Source organism: Pinus tabuliformis, chromosome 3_2 (assembly GCF_031772625.1).
Source record: "Pinus tabuliformis cultivar Carrire ecotype Pingquan chromosome 3_2, CPIR1, whole genome shotgun sequence".
NCBI lineage: Eukaryota > Viridiplantae > Streptophyta > Pinopsida > Pinales > Pinaceae > Pinus > Pinus tabuliformis.
The window spans coordinates 100,277,442-100,297,615 of record NC_142302.1 but is presented as its reverse complement, the minus strand read 5'-3'; the positions used below and the strand labels follow the sequence as shown (position 1 = coordinate 100,297,615).

Below are 20,174 nucleotides of genomic sequence, written 5' to 3'. Positions count from 1 at the left end.
TCAGAATAAATAAATTTTACTCTCTTTAATTATGCCATAAGGCGTTTCCCTCTGAAATGAACTTCCCTAAAATCTACTTGTCATCCCTGTGTGCCATTAGATTATGTGTTAGACGATTAGAGGATTGTTAATCATTCGATCAAAAGAAGGTAGTTGAGTGGTTGGAACTGTTCACGATATTTGAAATAGTTGCAAAACAGTTGTGGTTTACTGACCCGGGTTCCTACTCCATGTTTCCAGCACCATCCGAACACCGAAGGTTCTCTGTAGCAAGGGGCCTCTGTAAAACTGAGGCACCATTCTAATTTATCTCGCATAATTTGTTGTCTGGTTCAATACCACCATACCTTGGCGACATGGTAACTCTGCACCATTCTTTCTCATATTTGCAGCCTATTCAGGTTTTCACAAAAACCTCAGCAGCACACAGGGCACCTTATGAGTCCGTTTTCATTACACTACTGGCAACTGATGAAAAGGCCCTGACCTTCCTCTTCTGTAAAAATCTTGCGGCTGTCATCGCAGTTTTGGCAAGGAATGAACCTCACGTCACCGCAACCATCGCAGGGTTTGGAATGAGCCTGCACTGGGAAGCATTCCAGATACTTAGCTAACTCCCCTATTTCATGCAGTTGCTGAATTTCCTCAACCCCGCCAATGTATTTTCCCCCAATAAACAACCTAGGCACCAACATGGGCTTCCCCAAAAGATCCTGCAATTCCTGCCGAAAAGGGGAATGCATGGAAATATCCCGTTCATCGACCGAAACCCTGAAACCTCGAAGAATCAATTTCACAGTGCAGCAATCCTCAAATGTTTTCCTTATTCCCCTCAAGCTCGTGAAATACAGAACCACCTTATCTTCTCCCCCGGGGGGAGCCCTCAACTTAGCGTTTTTTATAGAGGATTTTTTGGATATGGGGGGTCATTTGGTCGACCTCTCATCTATTATCTGCTGCAAAGTATTCACCCTTGCCTGAATGCTACTAGATCGGAGCCTGAAAGATTTGCCTGGGGTACCCTTTTTGTCTTCTCCACTCTTGCTTCCCGTGCTGCCCTGACAGACCTCTGAAACGGGCTCCATCGAATCTCTGGGGGAAATTTCATCCATGGCTTTCCTGAATGTAGAAATGAGATCCGGATCAAATAAGGTCAGAGATGAATCGTCTGACGACGACTGCTGCGTCCAAATGGTTTTCGTGATTGAATCTGCAGGAGTCGAGGGCAAATCTGCCCTAGAGGAAGAAAAGCCGTTGAGAAATCCATTGCCGTTGTCCAAATTTTTCTTCAGATTCGTGTTGGGTGTTGTTGAAGACGCCTGCGAATTTTCGTCTGCAATTTTTATGCCAGGGGTAACCTTGTGCCATATAGAGACCTGACAACTGACAACCCAAAAAACTTCAAGAACTTGAAGAAGATATAGTATATTGGGTAAGATTTATTGTTTCCAATTCCAAAAGAGCAAAATCCTCTCTCACTCATGTCACAATTTTCACTCGTACTTCTCTAAAATTAAGAATTGTACTTATCAGCGGTCCAATGCATTCACAGGCTTAGGGATCGTTTCATTGCCTTTGTTGAACAGGGAATGATAATTTTGTATTGGGAGAAACATATAAAGAGCACTGCTCATTGAAGTTTTTTTCAGGCTTTTGTCTGGATTATTGAATGTATTAGAACTAACTTCAGAAGATGGAGGAACCAAAATACCTTTTTGTAGCTGATTGCTTTTTACTATAAAGGAAATTTGAGTTTCATCAACATTGAGTTCATTAGAGCTGTTCTGATACTCAACAACAGATGTGTGGTAGGTTATATTCCTTTCTGATGATTGGTTTGGTTTATTATTTCACATTTCCTCCATGTTATATTTGTCCTTTCCCATTGAAATATTTAACAAATCCCCATATCTATATTCTTCTTTAGTTCTTGTTGAATAGGGTCATCGTGAGTTTCTTCTATCTTTATTTTTGCAGTTAACGTGGACAAATTTTTTTGACCTTCTGGCAGGTGTTGGACACAAACATCAGTTCTAGTGGCATCTGGAATGCCATAAAGTTCCTGACAATTTTCACGTGTTCTCACACTAATAGGAAGTCTGGAAAGAGCATCTGTTTTAGTTGCTTGACCTTCATCATTATGATCTAGAGCTGATATTTGAGACATTTCTGAAGCACTGAAGACAGATAATGAATTTGGCATGCTTGCAACATTTAAAGTTGATGAGTTTGGGGATTCTTTCCAATTCTTTGGATTAGAATGCTGACAACCATTTTCTAAGAATTGTCTGTCCCTAGGCATTTTCCTGTTTAGTCCATAATTTATGTTCTAATTTGCTAAATATACAATGAAATATAAAACAAATAAGTAAGCCAAATCCCATTCAATCAATGTTCTAAAAAGGTGTGAGCCTTGTGAGTCATCTGCCATGCTCCCATGTTTATGTTATTGAAGAAACATAGAATGAATAAATGTTGAACCAATTGTTTCGGTTAATGATTGCAGAGATTTTGGAGAGCTTTGGCAGAGCTAAAAAGTGCTTGAAGATTTATGGTTCAATTAGGATTGAGAGCATGAGAGCAAGCTTCAAGAGCATGGAAACTAATTATCTGAGATATAATTCTTCATCATCTATTGATAAGCTTGAGTGGACTGCTCTAGAAGACCATGTGGCAGAATGGTTGGAGGTGTTAAGGAAGACAATGAAGGTCTTGGTTTCTTCTGAGAGGAAGCTCTGCAACAAGATTTTTCAGACATTTGATATTGAATTGTGGACAGATTTCTTTCAGAAATTGGTTTTAGGAAGCGGTATGAAAGCACTGATAGAGTTTGGAGAGGCCGTTGCCCTGAGCCAGAGAGAGCCTCAGAAGCTGTTCAAGTTGTTGGACATGGTTGAAGGATTGGAGAGATTGAAGGAGGACTTCGGGGTGGTTTTTGAAGGGCCCAGATGCCTGGAGATCAGGCTTCGGTTGAGCGAAATGGAGAAGCACTTGGTGCACAGTGCTTGTCAAGTTCTGTGGGACTTTGGGAAACAGGTAGAGGAGGATTCAGGGTTGTTTGTTGATGGGAGTCCACCAAAGCTTACAAGCTACATTGTGAATTATCTCAAGTTTATGTTGACTGAATATGAGGAGGTTATGGCAATGGTATGGGGAATGGAGAACAACACAAGCCTTGCAGAGGTTGTTAGTCATGTGATGGATTCTTTGGAGCTGAGTTTGGAGACCAGAGCCACGGGATACAATGCATCTGGATTGTCACACATATTCCTCATGAATAATTATTGGTATATATTCAAGAGAGCCAGAGACAGCAAACTAGGGAATCTGTTGGGTGAGGCATGGCTAAAGCAAAGGAAGAGATTGGTTAACCAACATGTTTTGGGTTATGAAAAGGAAGTATGGGTTCCCCTGGTGAAGCTTTTGAACAGAGATGGACTGGTTGTGTCTAGTGGTGGAAAAGGAGGAGCTAGGGATTTGTTTAAGCAGAGAATTCGCTCATTCAATTCCGCATTTGAGAAGTTATATGAAGAGCACAAGAATTGGTTGATCTCTGATGAAGAGCTCAGAGAGGGCACCTTTACGAAAATTGAGCAAGCTGTAATTCCTGCTTACAGGAACTACATTGAAAATTTCAGCATATTGCTTGATCATTCTGCCAGTGAAAGCAAGCATTTGAGATACACTCCAGAGCAACTCGAGTTTATGTTATCACATCTGTTTACACAGAGATCAAGTAGGACTGGATTGTCCAACTGAAATAAAGTAGATATTCCAGGCCAGGAAGGTCAGGGCTTAAACACAACCACATGATTACTAGGCACCCTTATTCTTTTTGGTCAATTTGGAGGTCTCTGCTAATTACTTACAGATTTTTTATCATCACAATCTATCAAATTACAAGCTTTTAATATAGGGTATGTGAGTGCTTGGGAAATTAATATTCAGATATTACATTTGGTGCAAAGCATGTAGTATTGTAGGCATTTATGGTCTTTAGTGGGCCCTAAGTTATTAGGTTTTCATTATCCAGCTAAGAGTATTGCAAATTATCCAATCTGCTAAGAGTGGCTGCAATGCTACAATGTACTGTAAGTTATTTTGACAAAAAAGGGGATAATTGAGTACATGGAATACTTGTAAACGGGATAACTGGATACATGGAGAACTTATGAGAGAGGGCTTCCAGATTCCAATATCAATGTTGTACCACTGTTCTAATGAGGAAATTATGTTCCTTTTACATTTTGGGTAGCAGTGGCATAAATGTAAGATAATGTCCTCTCTATTGCTCTCATAGGAAAAAACAGAGAACTTAATCTTTTATTTTGAAGTGGCTCAAATGTAACTCCATGCCACATTCTCAGGCATCTGGGCCCTTCAAAAAGCACCCCGAAGTCCTCCTTCAATCTCTCCAATCCTTCAACCATGTCCAACAACTTGAACAGCTTCTGAGGCTCTCTCTGGCTCAGGGCAACGACCTCTCCAAACTCTATCAGTGCTTTCATATTGCTTCCTAAAACCAATTTCTGAAAGAAATCTATCCACAATTCAATATCAAATGTCTGAAAAATCCTATTGCAGAGCTTCCTCTCAAAAGAAACCAAGACCTTCATTGTCTTCCTTAACACCTCCAACCATTCTGCCACATGGTCTTCTAGAGCAGTCCACTCAAGCTTATCAATAGATGATGAAGAATTATATCTCAGATAATCAGTTTCCATGCTCTTGTAATGACTATTCAAATTAGTTATATGTTCTCAGCGTTATCATTGTATAGGGTGGTTGCATTAAAAGGCATCTCACTTGGTGTAAAGATGTCAAAATTAGATTGTAATCTGTTTGATATGACTTATTTATTGTGTAGCTTGTGGCCTAGACTAAGATGTTTTATCTTGTTGCTACAAGCATAAAATCGCCTCTATCCCTTCCGTAATGGATTATGTTCATGTTTTCTTTGAAATGTATCTACATTGATTTGAAATCCCCTACATAATCTACTAAGAATTTTTTTAAAGCACCAGAAGTTGCAATTCCATTGACCTTCGTTGTTTATAAATTTTATGTTTAATTTGGGAATAGATCATCATATGGTTTGGAAACACTCGGTATAGCGTAGATTTAGATTGGAAAAGGAACTGGTAAGTAGAAAATGGTCTCCCAAGTCTTAGGACAAGTATCCTATGTGTTGTCTATAATTTATGTTTAATTTGGGAATGATCAGTATATGGTTTGCTAAATTTAGGTGTAGTAAAATTGCAATAAGTGGTAGTATTTGGTTAATGTATGTGATTAAGGTTAGAGTTTATTTGAAAGCATATGACTTTATTGTTGTGGCATTGGCAATAACAGTATATGATATAGGCTTTTTTGCTTATACTATTTAGATTGAAACAACCTTTTTGATATTGATCTAAAACTGTTTTTGATAGTCTAAGAGTTCATTTTCTTCAGATGTCTAACAACCTTTTTGGTCTTGATCTAAAACTGTTTTTGATAAGCTAAGAGCTCATTTTCCTCTGATGTAAAAAAAACAAATTCACTACCCAAAACCCTAAGGCATCTATTAACAATGGAAGTTTGCGATCTATTAGATTGTAAAGTCATTGCAAAGTAAATCAACTTCCTTAATATATGTATCAGCGATGATAGGTCAGTAAATTTTGCTCATGGTTATAACTTATAATGCTTTATTATGTGCTGCATTAAAATACATGGACTCTCCCGCAAGGAAACGACGTTGTGTTTAGACAGATTAGAAAGAACAGGGGTTATGTTTTGGAGATTTTCGCTACAATTTGTTTTTGGCATAGTTTAACTTATAGACGAAATAGTCTTTTTCACAGGAATTCACCAAAATCCGGCAATACAAATTCAAGATTTTTTGTTGTTTAAACTACATTTTTGAATGCATAAATGGATTTAGCACCCTGAAAAATCCATGGGGCACTGGAATTATGCAGATTAAACAATTTAAACTCAAACTTTAAAAAATCTGTTGAATTTTGATTAAAATTAACCAGAAAAAACATTGTGAAAAATGCCATTTCCTCTGTAAGTTAGACCATTTTTAAAGAACATATCATTAGCTTAGTGTTAATGCATTTAAAAGATCGTATTACAATTCTGTGAAATTTCCTTTATGTTTTCTCCTTTTTTTCTGGTTTCAATTTCCAGTTTTTAGAGTTGGAATGAGCTCTAGCCTACAATGCTATGTATTCATAAACACGTTTATTTACGATAAGACCTTTATCTCTGACAAAGATTTTTCTAAATTAATAGATTGCTAACATTTGTTATCTATAATTTTCACAACAAAATCTGTGAGCATTCAAGTTGTCTGTAAATTTCAGATATCAACGAGAAGAAGCAAGAATTGAAGCTTTGGTAAATCTCAAGATTTCCAAAGCTGAAGCTGCAACCAAAAATCTTAAGGTATAGGGAGTGTGCCTATAAATATTGGTACACATTTAAGAATATTTCTATAATTCTGGTTGTTTACAACATTTAGAAAAAGTGAATAGATATGTTGATATTTAGGTCATTGACGTAATGCACACACTACATGGATAAATTTTGAACATAAACTTTACCAGTTAGATGTAGTGTTAAAGACCACAACAAATGTCGAAGCAATTTGCAGTGGTAATTAAATATTTCTTGCTTGCGTTAATAGAGAACGATTTTCATGGTCGCATTTTTAAAGAACATATCATTAGCTTAGTGTTAATGCATTTAAAAGATCGTATTACAATTCTGTGAAATTTCCTTTATGTTTTCTCCTTTTTTTCTGGTTTCAATTTCCAGTTTTTAAAGTTGAAATGAGCTCTAGCCTACAATGCTATGTATTCATAAACACGTTTATTTACGATAAGACCTTTATCTCTGACAAAGCTTTTTCTAAATTAATAGATTGCTAACATTTGTTATCTATAATTTTCACAACAAAATCTGTGAGCATTCAAGTTGTCTGTAAATTTCAGATATCAGCGAGAAGAAGCAAGAATTGAAGCTTTGGTAAATCTCAAGACTTCCAAAGCTGAAGTTGCAACCAAAAATCTTAAGGTATAGGGAGTGTGCCTATAAATATTGGTACACATTTAAGAATATTTCTATAATTCTGGTTGTTTACAACATTTAGAAAAAGTGAATAGATATGTTGATATTTAGGTCATTGACGTAATGCACACACTACATGGATAATGGATTTCCGCACTTTATGCCTTATGGCGTTTCCTTTGCAACATCTGGTGCAAATGCTAGTATTTAGTACTTTGGATTTTTTTTAACAATGCATCAAATTTTATTTAATATAATTAAATAAAAAAATTAATATATATATATATATATATATATATAATTTGGTTTTATAATTTGATTTTAAAAGAAAAATGTATAAAAAAATTATTATATCTATCTATATATATATAAAAGCTAATAGATGATGATAGTTTTCACTATAATTATTATATCTAATAAAAACAAAAGTAAATGTATATAGAAAAAAATAATAGATAAATTATTTGACCAAATTATTTAAAATGCTTGCACATATCTGGGTTATGGACTCATTGGTCTTTTAGGTAGTGTGTTATATTAAAAAATTATAAATAGAGAATATTGTTGCTTTGTATTATATTAGTATATATCTATTTTAAGTTATTAAATTTTTTTTTTTGTGTAAAATTTTTAGAGTGTAAAATATAATGAATTATTTTTTGTTATTTAAATTGTATTTTTGAATGCTATATAGAGTATATAAAACCAAATAAACATTTTAACCGTAAAAACTTAATTTTTTCATAATACATATATAATTGTTTTTAAATGATATATAATATATACATAATTGACATTAAAATATTTTACATAACATGTTCATCGAAGACGTTAATTAAAATATTTGGTCTCAGTGGACATTAACCATCATCATCATCATCAATATATTTTCAATATGTCAATATTAATTAATATTAAAATATTTTATTGATAACCCACTTTGAATATTTTTTTTTGTATAAAACATTAAAACATTTTATTTTAACAAATTTCTTTCTATATATAAATATATATGAAATTGAAATCATAAATATATATGAAGTTGATATCTACATAAATTAATTAACATAAATCTTCAAAAAAATTTGAAATATTTTTGAAAAGTATAAAATTTAACTGTTTTACTTAAATATTTTTTCATTTTTTAATTTCTAATTACTTTACATCATATTATTTTTTATTTAAAATATTATTTTTATTTTAAAAAATATTTCCCAACTTAATTTACACATTCCTTATATTAAATTATAAAATAAACCTCTACTCTCAATCATTACAACAAACAAAAGATAATCATAGTTTAAGCGGAAATAACATTGACTTTGGAGTGCATTGTTGACGTTGAGATATGATCTGACTTGTGTGTGGTTTATTTTTGAATACAGTACTCATTATTAGGGTTACTAAAGCAATAATCCATTGTTAAAGTTATATATGCTTCGCACCTTTTTTCTCGCGTGTTATTGTTTATTTAAACAAGATCTTTCAATAACATACAATGTCTTTGAACTACATTTAATGTAATTTTTAAAAAATAAAATATTATTTTGTTATTCTTATGTTTTTATACTTTAAACTGGTTAAAAAACACTGAAGTGATACCTACTCTACATATTAAAAAAAAAATATTATTTTGTTATTCTTATGTTTTTTTTATATGCAGAGTAGGTATCACTTCAGTGTTTTTTAACCAGTTTGAAGTTTAAAATGTTTTTATATCTTATAAAGGAAAGATATGTTTTTATTATGGTGAGATTATTTTAAAGTTATTATAAAAAATTGTTTATTATTAAGTCATGTCACATGTATCAATTAAAAGTGAATAAAGAAAATAATAATAATATTTTTCTCAACTATTAACTACATTTAATTAATAATTTAAAACTTTATACTCTATTAAATTAAATTTCACTTAATTATATTCAATTAATAACTTAAAATTTTATTGATATGGTTTTAAGTTATTAAAACCTTATTTTGGAAACAAAGACCTTTGAGCTCTTCAAGTTTTGCTTGGATTCGATCACAAATCTCTTTTAGCTTGAGTTTCTTCTACTTGTCTTCCACTTATGACATCTCTTGTCTAGAGTTTCATTAGGGTTATTTTGGTGAGTGTGTTGAAAGGGGGCCAAGTTCCCCATCCCCGCCACCATCATTTTGTACTATCTTTTTAGGGTCTACAGCAAGGTCTACCAAAGGAGAAAAAACAGAAGCCAATTCCTTGAAGTTGCCAATTTTGGGAGAAAAATGACAAGCGAGTTTACAAGGGTGTTGTATTCCCAAAGCACCATAGAACCCCACTTTCAACATTCCTTCTAAAAGCCTAGACGACCACTGCAAACGACTAAAATATCATGCTTCATTTGAAAATTTATAGGAGGATGGCCCTCATAAAGAGACTTAGAACACTAGATTTCACAAAAATGGTAGCCCCAAGGAGAGATAAACCTTTGTCTGGGCCCTAGAGGCTTCTTTGCTATTATTTTCTCTAATTTGGAAGGCAAAGCTAGATTTTTTTACGGTGGCCCTTACTTTTACAATAATGTGGGCTTGTACATAAGACATTGCAAGGAATATTTCAACCTCGACAAAGAGGAGTTTTTGTTTGCACTGGTTTGGGTTCATCTGTATTCACTATCGATTGATTTCCGGATCGCAGAAATACTTGAAAGCATAGGGAATGCACTAGGACATTTTCTGAAAGTATCAAAGATTACTAGACAGGGTAGGAATATTACATATGCTCCTCTCTGTATAAATATGAATATATCTCAACCCCTCCTAGAGTCCATCACCTTAAATTATCAAGGAGAAATTTGGTCTCAACCACTTGGCTATGAACATGTGCCCATTCGATGTCAGCTTTGCCATGAACATGGCCATTTATTTTGGGATTGCCCCAGTCACAGAAAAGGACTAGATAATATGGGTTCGGTGGACAAAGAAGGCTTTACCAAGGCATTTAATCACCTTAGAAATTATAGGCCATGTAGTAATAATATTTCTCTGCCGCTACCTAGAAAAAACAATTTTGAAACCTTAGCAGCAATGGAAGAAGATTACTAGAGAACCTCTCAACTGATGTTTAGATGCGGGAAAACACCTAGTACGTGAAGGAGAAGGATGTAAAGCAAACAACCAAGCGTAAAACACCAGAGATTGAAGAAGGCGCAAGTGAGAAGATTGAGGTAACAGACCTCCCAGATATTGAGGAGGTTTCTTAGCTAACAGAGCAGACTTATGAATCATTATCTAAGGAATAATGCTAGCTAGTGGACCTAATTAATGAATGGGCCGAAAAAGACCTGACAAAATTTTCAGTCGACCAACGTGATCATTATGTAAGGGCTTTGTTTTCCTGGAAAACCCAAAGATGAAAACACGTGTCCAAGGGAGCTAGTATACATTCTATGGCAGAATTTCGGGAAAAAAGTAATAATATTTTAGTTAAGGAGACTAAAAAGCAAGGAAGGAAAAATAAAAAGGAGTCTTTGCAGGAAACAAGGGATGTCCTAGTGAATTCTAGACAAACTATGGTGATTGGGGATTACTGTAAGGTTATTCCCTAACCATCTCAATGAAGATTCTCACTTGGAATATAAGAGGCCTTAATGGAAAAGGTAAACAAAGGTATGTACGAGAAAAATAAAGAAGAAGAAATCGACCATTATAATCTTTTAAGAAAAAAAATAGGCTGGGACAAATTGAATAAGATTGTTGATTTTTGTTGGAAAGGTTTCCAATTCATGGAAATTTATGCTTAAGGAAGTGCTGGTGGATTAGCAATATTGTGGAACCATGGGGAGGTCATATTCCAATATTGGATGGAAAGCACTTGTGTTTTAACAAGACTTTTCAGTTACCTCTGTACAAAGGACCTAGTGGTTTTGATAGCGGTATATGGACCTCCAATACCTATAGAAAACCCAAAATTCGTAGAGCACATTTGTTCTATACATGACGATTTTGCCACAAATTTTGGATTGTGTGTGGAGACTTCAATATAATAAGATCATCAACAGGAAAAAGGAGGCTTTGATATACTTGAATCGATATCAAGAAATATTTAATAGTTTCATTGAAAACATTGATTTAGTGGATATCCCTACAGTAAATGGTACCTTCACTTGGAACAATAGAAGAAAAGAATGTCGCCATATATCTAGCAGATTGGACTGGTTCCTTATAACAGAGGAAGTGTTACATATGGATATATTTGTTGAAGCAACTATTTTTCCTTGTCTTGGGTTTGATCATTGGCTAATAAGACTAGAATTAGACTTGCAAGCAAAGCCAAAAAATTGACCTTTTTGTCTAGAAGGTTTTTGGTTGGTGTCGAGCTGTAAAAAGGGTCTCTTTCACCTCTAATTACCTCACATTAGTTTGTCAATCCAGGAACGTTTTGTTATTCTAAAGAGTGTCTCAGTTTGAGGCTATCAATTGCCAGAGTAATGCTAGTAGTATAGTGCTCAAAAATACAAGAGTAAACGGATGCTTGCTTACAACAAACTACTTTTAAAGACTAAACCATACATTCAGAAAACTAAGCAATTTATCAGTCAAGGGTTCAGTAGAAGTAACTCATCCCTTTGTAAACTGATGGAACCAAAGGAAATCAGGGAACAAATCGTCGATCTGGGAGCCAGACAGTAAATGTCAATGCCCACTACAGTCTCAGATTGTTCTACACACCGAAGCAATAATAACGTGAATAACAGGAAATGGAATAGCAGATAAGGAATGGAACAACGACTAGGGAATTGTAACAACAACTGAATTTAATAGGCAACAACACCTTAGTCTACAAGAATAAATGCAACAATCATGTCTTACATAAATCAAATGGCAATCCCCTACTTTTAAGGATGAATCGAGCAGCACACGAAATAGAACAACACTGATTAATAATGGACTATAGAACAGTGATTGAAAGCCACACATACATGCACACGACACACCTTAATAGTAATCTGATCTTGGTAATCCAGTTATCAATCTTAGTTATAAAGAATACGACTGTATTTTGTAATGGAACGGTAACGTTAATAGATTCAACAATCACAAGGAAATATAATCTCTAAGATGAATTCAGTAATACCAATGGATAAGTATACAACACAAATACTCTATAATTGAACATCAACAGTATTATGTAAAGACCGACAATATTATATCAGCACTTAAAGGAATAGTAATACGTTGCAAAGTTAATATAATGGTTCTGTCTCAGAAATGATATTACTCAGTAAATCAAATGTAACAGAGGTGTGATGTAAAATAACAGAACATATCAGATTACCGAATAGAGCTGATAAGCAAAACCGCGCATAAACCAAAAGTAATAGCACAGGAGCATGTGTTCCACCAGGGCCGGGCCCTTAGCCTCCAGGGACACACCGCTTGAAGTTATTCCAGGATCAAAGATGAAATAGCAACCAAGTTTGTATTAATGCATTAAACAGAATTACAGCGGATCACTTCTCCACGAGAGTCGATGATCAAAGTCTTAAATTTAAGAAAAGTTACATAGAAGTATCACAGACTATCCCCCGGGCTAACGGTGCTGCCCCTTTTTATAATGGCGAAGGCGGAGATATCTAGATGCAAAAATAGTTAAAGCAGCGATCCCTCAGGATCAAAGGATCCTGAGGGATTCACCAAACTGTTGACTCTTGGTTATCCCTTTACTTTCTTGCGTCGAGCCGATATCTCCATTTCCTTTCCCTGGTTGATATGCCTTGATTTGGTTCGCCTTGTTTGCATGTGGTTCCCCGCCAAAGGGACAACGGTTAACTTGGCCTTATCTTTTTCTTTGGGACAACAGTCTTTCGTTTTTCCCTTTTCCTGCATAAGAAATGACAATTGTTAGTGTTTTTGTTTTGCATATTAATCTTACAAACTTTATCATAATTTCCTATTATCCACCTAGTTCCTGATGCAAAGGGTTTGTAAGTTTTAATGAAAAGATGCCAAAATAATCACTAAAAACATACCTTCTTTAGTACTCCACACACCCCCCTGCTTACCCTTTTTCATGCCCTCATGAAAACATTGTAGTTGACATGTAAGGCAGTGAGAGAGTAGGCTAGAGATGGGATCTCATGTGGTGGTCTACAACCATGATGCATAGCTAGATGTTCAAAGAAATGGCCTGTCTGACCCTCAGGCATCTCATACAGGGCTTGGTGTCCAGGTGCAGGGTGCCAAATAATTGGACTCTGGAACCTATATCCTAACCAGGATGGCCCTGCCCTCAAAATTATTTCGCCATAGAGGTGCAAGCGGTCAGCGGCTAACTTAAAATTTTCATAATTAAATGGTTCCCTGAGTTGGATATTCGGATTAGAGATCTGATATCGAAATTTAGCCGCATCAATGGCAAGGTCTTTAATAGTGAGAAAGTATTCTATTCCCTGCTGATTGATTGCTGTATGAATGGGTCCTAATGCTTCAATTACGCCTGGAGTCCTCATGAGGTTCCTATGTTCCCTCCACAACTGTACTGTATTCCTAGGCTCAGCTCTTACCCACAAGTCTAATCTGTTTTCTTGTCTTTGGAAAGCATTATAGGCTTTAAGCCATTTAATTTGATTAACCCCAAATGAAATAAATGCCTGCAATTGAATATCCCCAAAAAAAGGGCCGGGGTTTTGCTCGGTCTCCTGGTCTAACACAAGGTTATGCAAATAGAATTCACACAGTAATCTTTGAACCTTTACCCCGTAGTGCTTACAACAATTTATAAAATCATCAATGGTATTAATTTGTATAGGGGCACCTGCTTTGACAGCTTTTATTTTCAATTGCAAATATCGTTCCATTAAAAACAAGGCATAATTCTTAGCAGGGGCTCTACATGCTAAGACATCAGTGTACAAGGAGCATAAGGTATCCATCTGTTTGATAACTATATCTAACCTACGGGTTACCTTTGCGACTTTTTCTTCTTCCTTTCGCCACCCTTCAAAGGCCTGGCTTTCGGATAAATTTACATTCCTTAGCTGTTGCTGTAAGTCTTCATACCTTTCTCGAGGAACCGTTTGTTCTTTGAGTTTTTCTGCTGCTTGTTGTGCTTGCATCAAACCCTCTCGTAGGGTTACCGTCCTCGGATCACTATCCCACATGGTAGTGGAGACTGGGAGGTTTACTTGAATCTTCCTATTGCGTTGTCTTGTGTTCATGGCTCGTATTTCCCCCGAGGGTTGTGCCTTTGTCTGAATTTCTTTATCACAGGTCAATATATCATCCGTTTGTACTTCAACATGGGTAATAGTTAAATGCTGTTCCTTTTGATTTTGAACAGCAGACTGCTCCTCAACGAGGTTTGGAACAATAGACTGCTTCTCAACAGGGTTTTGAATAGTAGGATGGACTCGAGTCCTCCGAACCTTTGTCTTGAGGGGTTTTGCTGGAGTGGTTGCATGTTTCCCTCCCAAATTCCTTTTTACCCTTTTCCTTATTTTCAAAATCCTGATCTGTTGTCGAAGTCGAACTATCTCATTCAATAGTCTTTGCTGTTCTTTCCATAATCTCTTAATTTCTTCTATTTCCTTGGAAGGAACAACTACCTGTTTATTCGGGCCTGGACTGTTATTTCGATCAATTCCCTGGTTTTCTTCTTGGGGTGCTTCTCCATTGCTCTGCTTGGGTTGCTCAGAGGTAAGAACCCTAGCTGGTTCTGTTATTTCATGGGTGACTTCTTTTTCCACCTCCTCTTCTTCCAGAATTTCTTCCGGTGTAGTCTGGCTAGGAACCGATTGTTCTTCCTCTGTATCACTTTCCTCTCCTGTCATATTTTCATCATGAACAGGCTGACTCTCCTTTTCTACCTCCTCGTCATGTAATTCTTCAGGTGCATTTTTATCCTGAGCAGAGTGTTCTTTTGGTTCCTCTTCAACATGGAGGTCTGGTGGGCTGAGAGGTTGGCCATATTCGCCCATATTGGCCAAAATTTTGGCCAATTCATCCTCTAATGGGCTGCCTTCAAGCTGCTCTGTTTCCTCCTCCTGCTCAGGTTGCTTGGTTTCTTCCTCCATTTCTCCTTCCTCATTTCCTTGCATTCCTTTCTCATTTTCTTCTCCTTCTAATCATGGGGGTTGCTCATCCCCTGTATCGTCTACCTCTACTAGCTGGCTGGTATCCCCTCGGGATTTTTCTAACCTCCCTTTAATCCGTGCTAATCAGACTGATTTCCTTCGTTTTAATGGGCGATCTGGTGTACTGGTGGCATGCTTACGTTTTGGGGATGGCATGGTCAATCCCCCATCTATCATGGCAATTAGCTCTTCCCAGCTGCTCTGCTGCTGGGCAAGGCTATGGCTAACTATCAACTGTATCAGCCCATGGTGACTTACAACTGATTCTACATGCTGTGCCTTTTTCATGCTCCGTGCAACATCATGAAGTAATGAATTTAAAAATGCAGGTAAGTTTACAGAGCATTTTTGCTTTAATACGGCTAAAGGTTTAAGGTGTCGTGGTCTTACCACGTCTTTCCTGCCTTCACAGGTGATGTAGCTCTGAATAGTCTTCGCCAATTCTGCCCACGGCTCTCCTAATGCTGCTGGTAGAACCCCCTTTCCTCTAATTGTTAGGTTCTGGCCTTCCTCCTGGAAAGTTTCTATGATCTTCTACAACCTCTCCTTCTTTAACGTCCATACAGGTCCAGCGGCTGGCAGTCCTGAGACCTCTGCGATTATGTCATCGGTGACTGCTATATGTCTCCCCCTTACTATGGATTGATCTTCTTGCAAGTTCTGCACGAATTCTATTGCTACAGTCTCATTGGATTCCTGTAAATGATTGAGATAAGTTAACTATCCTGCTCTTGCCAGGATTTCCCGTGCAACATCAGAGACTGTCAACACCTGTGGTTCTCTCTAAATCGATCTTCCTCCCATGTTTTTGGTTTCCCTGTAAAATCTCAGAAATGGCAATGGAACAACAAGCTGTTCAAACTGTTAAAACATAGAGAAACTAACAAAGCGTAGGACTTGATCAAATTCTAAATAATTTTACTACATTGCCGTAGAGCATACTATGGAAATGGCTTAGGAATAGCAAGCCATGCAAAAATAAAGAAAAAAATAATAAAAAAATAGTATACCATTAAGTGCTGCTATTCCCAAGTACACACTTTGCCAAATAGCAGTTTGACACGTAAACTAGCGAATAATGAAGTTAACCTCCCCCCACAATGTGATAGGCCGTCCTGGCCGTCAAATAAAGGAGCATCGTGCCGATCTGCCCTGGAATAGAGTCATAAAGGAATAGCGTATGGAAATATGCCATGTTTACAAAAGTAGCAGGTTACCGAAATCGAGGTGTAAATTTGGATCACTTAACAAGTAAGAGACTGCTGTGATATGATGCGAGGCTGGGAAGATAGGACAGCTACCGTGCATACAGAGTTTCATGCGGTCATTGTCAACTTTTCTGTCATGATTGGTGATAATAGATTTACATGTGTTTAATGGGTCGGGAAATAATATACATACTCTTATGTGACTTATTACAAAGGTATAAGAGACAGAAGGATGTTAATAATTACCTATTGGTGTATAAGTAACGTGACTTCAATACCATTAACAGAGCTCTGCTGCCGACAGGTGTCCATAACCTTGGCAGAGTTGTTTGTTTCACCCATGGAACCATGATCCTTTGTGTATGCTTAGGAAATGTTGTGTGATGTCAAAATGTAGGCCATTATGCTGGCTTGGTGACCAGTTAGCCATAATGCCATTCACGAGGAAGGAGCGAAAGGTGGGCAGGCTGGCTCGTGATGAGACCTCCTGTTCCAAGGGTTCTTTATTTGATATACCTTTTGGACCATATCCCTGGTGTGGTGGCCATAGTGGGAATGCCACTTCACTTTCTTCCTCATGATCATGGTAGGCTGGCTCTTGATGAGACCCCCTATCCTGCATTTGACAACTTATATAAACAAGTCATTAAAACATCATTTTTCGCTCTTTTTTCTTTCTCTTTCATAAAGTACTTTCCCATTTATACACAAAGGGTGGTTCAACACTCCTTAAGAGTAGGAATGGTGGAAGAAGTCTTAACATCTCAATAGGAACATGTAAACCCTTTGCTCTTATTCTTGAATAATAATCGAAGAGAATTGTGAAAATTTAAAAGGAACCAACATGATAAAGGTAACCAATCAGAGCAGAATTAGTGGAACAATGACAACAAAAGATAATGGGTAAGTGTGTCCTTCCCTCTGTCCTCTTACCAATTCAGAGCAATTTCTTATAAAAATAACGATTTTATAATTCACTGATTTCAGTATGTTGTCATTTTGTATCCATTGCATAAGTGCATAGCTGTGTTCCAAAAGACTTGAAAGAACAAGAACAGTAGGCATCCTTAATTTAGAACAGCAAGGGGAGCAAGCATAAGTAAAAGGAATACGAGGATGTTGTTATTTCAAAAAGGAAGAGCAAAAGAATACAAGTGGTGTTCCTTTTGAAAAAGGAACAACAAAGATCAAAAATGCTGTTCCTTTGGAAAAGGAACAACAGAAAACACAAATGCCGTTCCTTTGGAAAAGGAACAACAAAAAAATCAAAAGTGTTGTTCCTTTGGAAAAGGAACAACAGAAAACACAAATGCCGTTCCTTTGGAAAAGGAACAACAAAAATAAAAAATGTTGTTCCTTTGGAAAAGGAACAACAAAAAACACAAATGCCATTCCTTTGGAAAAGGAACAACAAAAAAATCAAAAGTGTTGTTCCTTTGGAAAAGGAACGGCAGAAAACACAAATGCCGTTCCTTTGGAAAAGGAACAAAAAAAAAAAAAATGATGTTCCTTTGGAAAAGGAACAACAGAAAACAAAAATGTCGTTCCTTTGGAAAATGAACAAAAAAAATAAAAAAATGTTGTTCCTTTGGAAAAGGAACAACAAAAGCACAAGGTAAAAAAAAGAATAGCAAAGTTAAAGCAAAATGAATGGCTGATCCAAAAGGTGCTGTTCTTTTGAAAAAGGAACAACAGAACGAAAATGCTGTCCCTTTGAGAAAAGGAACAACAGAAAATAATAAAATTGCTGCTGCTCCGAAAAGTAACAGCAAAGTGTTGATACAAAAATATGTACAAAAATGATTCAACAAAACAAAGAAATTATGTACAAAGTGTAAAAAGAGATAAATCACTCAATGAATCACAGGTGAGGAAGACTTCTCTCCCTCCCCCAAAATTTCCATATCAGAGTCTTCACGTAGCTGTTGGCAGAAGGACTCTCAAGTGAGTGGCTTGCGATAAAGTCGAACTCGGTGGCCATTTGCCTTGAAGACATATCCATAACCGTCAATAGTTCTTAGAGTAAGAGTACCATTGTTATGTACCTTCTGGATTTCGTATGGTCCCAACCAACGAGTCTGAAGTTTCCCGGGAAAGTCCTGAAACCTGGAATCGTACAAAAGTGCCCAGTCTCCTTCACGGAAAACTTTGTTTTTAATGAGAGCATCATGCCATTTAGCTCGCTGCTGTTGGATCAGTGCAGTGTTTTGAAGTGCAGAGAGCCTGATTTCGTCTAGCTCATTGATCTGCTGTAATCGATTAATCTGTGCCTCGGTTAGATCTAAGCCAACTTCTTGTGTTGTTCGCAATGTTTGGATTTCGAATTCTATGGGAAAGATGGGTTGCTTTCCAAACACTAATTGATAAGGTGAGTAGCCGGTGGTGCTTCTCCATGTTGTTCTGTAAGCCCACAAGGCTTCTGGTAGTCTTGCAGCCCAATCTCGTCTATGTGACGCAATGGTTTTTGTTAGGATTGCTTCTATTATTTTATTGCTGCTTTCTACCTGACCATTTGCTTGTGGGTGGTATGGAGTAGTGATTTTATGCTGGATATGATAGTTTTTTAGTGTTGCAGCTATTTTGTTACCAGCAAACTGTGGTCCACCGTCTATAATTATATCTCTTGGAAGGCCATAACGCACAAATATATGGAACATGAACTGTATGACAAAATCCTTTGTAGCTCTCGGCAATGCCTCTACTTCAACCCATTTGGTGACATATTCTGTTGCCACCAAAATATATGTTTTCTGGTTCGAGGATGGGTTAATTGGTCCAACGAAATCAAGGGCCCATCGCTCGAATGGTTCAATGACTAGCTGTGGGTTCAGGGGCATCTCATCGGACTGACCAGGGCATCCTGCTCTCTGGAAACTGTCACAAGCTTGGACGAATTTCTTTGCATATTTGAAAATTGTGGGCCAATAATACCCTGTTTGCAGTACCTTATGTCTAGTTCTGCGATCGGCGAAATGTCCGCCACATGGTCCGTCATGGCAGGCTTTTAAAATGTCAAAGATTTCATCCTCACGGACGCATCTCCTGATATGCATATCTACCCCTGTGTGGAACAGGTAGCCCCCAATCCAAGAAAATTGAGCACTCTGCTGAATAATTTGTTTCCACTCATTAGGGGTTAGATGTTTTGGTAATTTACCTACTGCTAGGTAATTGGAAACATCAGCATACCAGGGTGTTTTAACAGCAACAACAAACAAATGCTCATCTGGAAATTGATCTTCAACTGCTGCTGCGTCGATTGGCTTTGGCATTCGCGAGAGAAAATCAGCTACAAGATTTTCTTTTCCAGGTCGATCCTTGATTGTAATATCAAATTCCTGCAATAAAATCAGCCATCTAGTTATTTTGCCATTTGTGATAGGCTTGTTTGCTAAATATTTTATGGTAGAATGATCTGTATACAAGATAACAGGATATCCAGTAATGTAATGCCTGAACTTATTGACAGCATGTATTACAGCTAGAAATTCTTTTTCAGTAACAGTGTAATTCAATTCAGCAGGGGATAAATTTTTGCTAATATAATAAATTGCGTATGGTTTTTTATCCTCCTCCTGCCCAAGGACTGCTCCAATGGTTGTATCTGAGGCATCTGATGATATTTGGAATGGAAAATCCCAATTTGGTCCTCGAAGGACTGGGGCTGTGGATACAAGTTTCTTCAGATCCTGGAAAGCACGTTCACATTTTTTTGTCCAAAGAAAATCAACATTACCTGTTAGTGCATACAGAGGTGCAGCAATATGCGAAAAATGTTCTATAAACCTTCTATAATAACCAGAAAATCCAA

At 36.8% G+C, this 20,174-nt stretch overlaps 1 protein-coding gene and 1 pseudogene across 1 annotated transcript; one reads left to right on the top strand and one right to left on the bottom strand.

Annotated features, from left to right (window-relative positions):
* Positions 1-407: 407 nt before the first annotated feature.
* On the bottom strand, positions 408-2,302 carry LOC149180031 (uncharacterized; annotated as a pseudogene).
* Positions 2,303-2,496: 194 nt separating this feature from the next.
* Positions 2,497-3,759, top strand: LOC149180030 (exocyst complex component EXO70A1-like). The gene has a single exon (XM_089413737.1). It carries the CDS (start codon positions 2,497-2,499, stop codon positions 3,757-3,759), a length of 1,263 nt encoding a protein of 420 aa, XP_089269863.1.
* Positions 3,760-20,174: the final 16,415 nt, after the last annotated feature.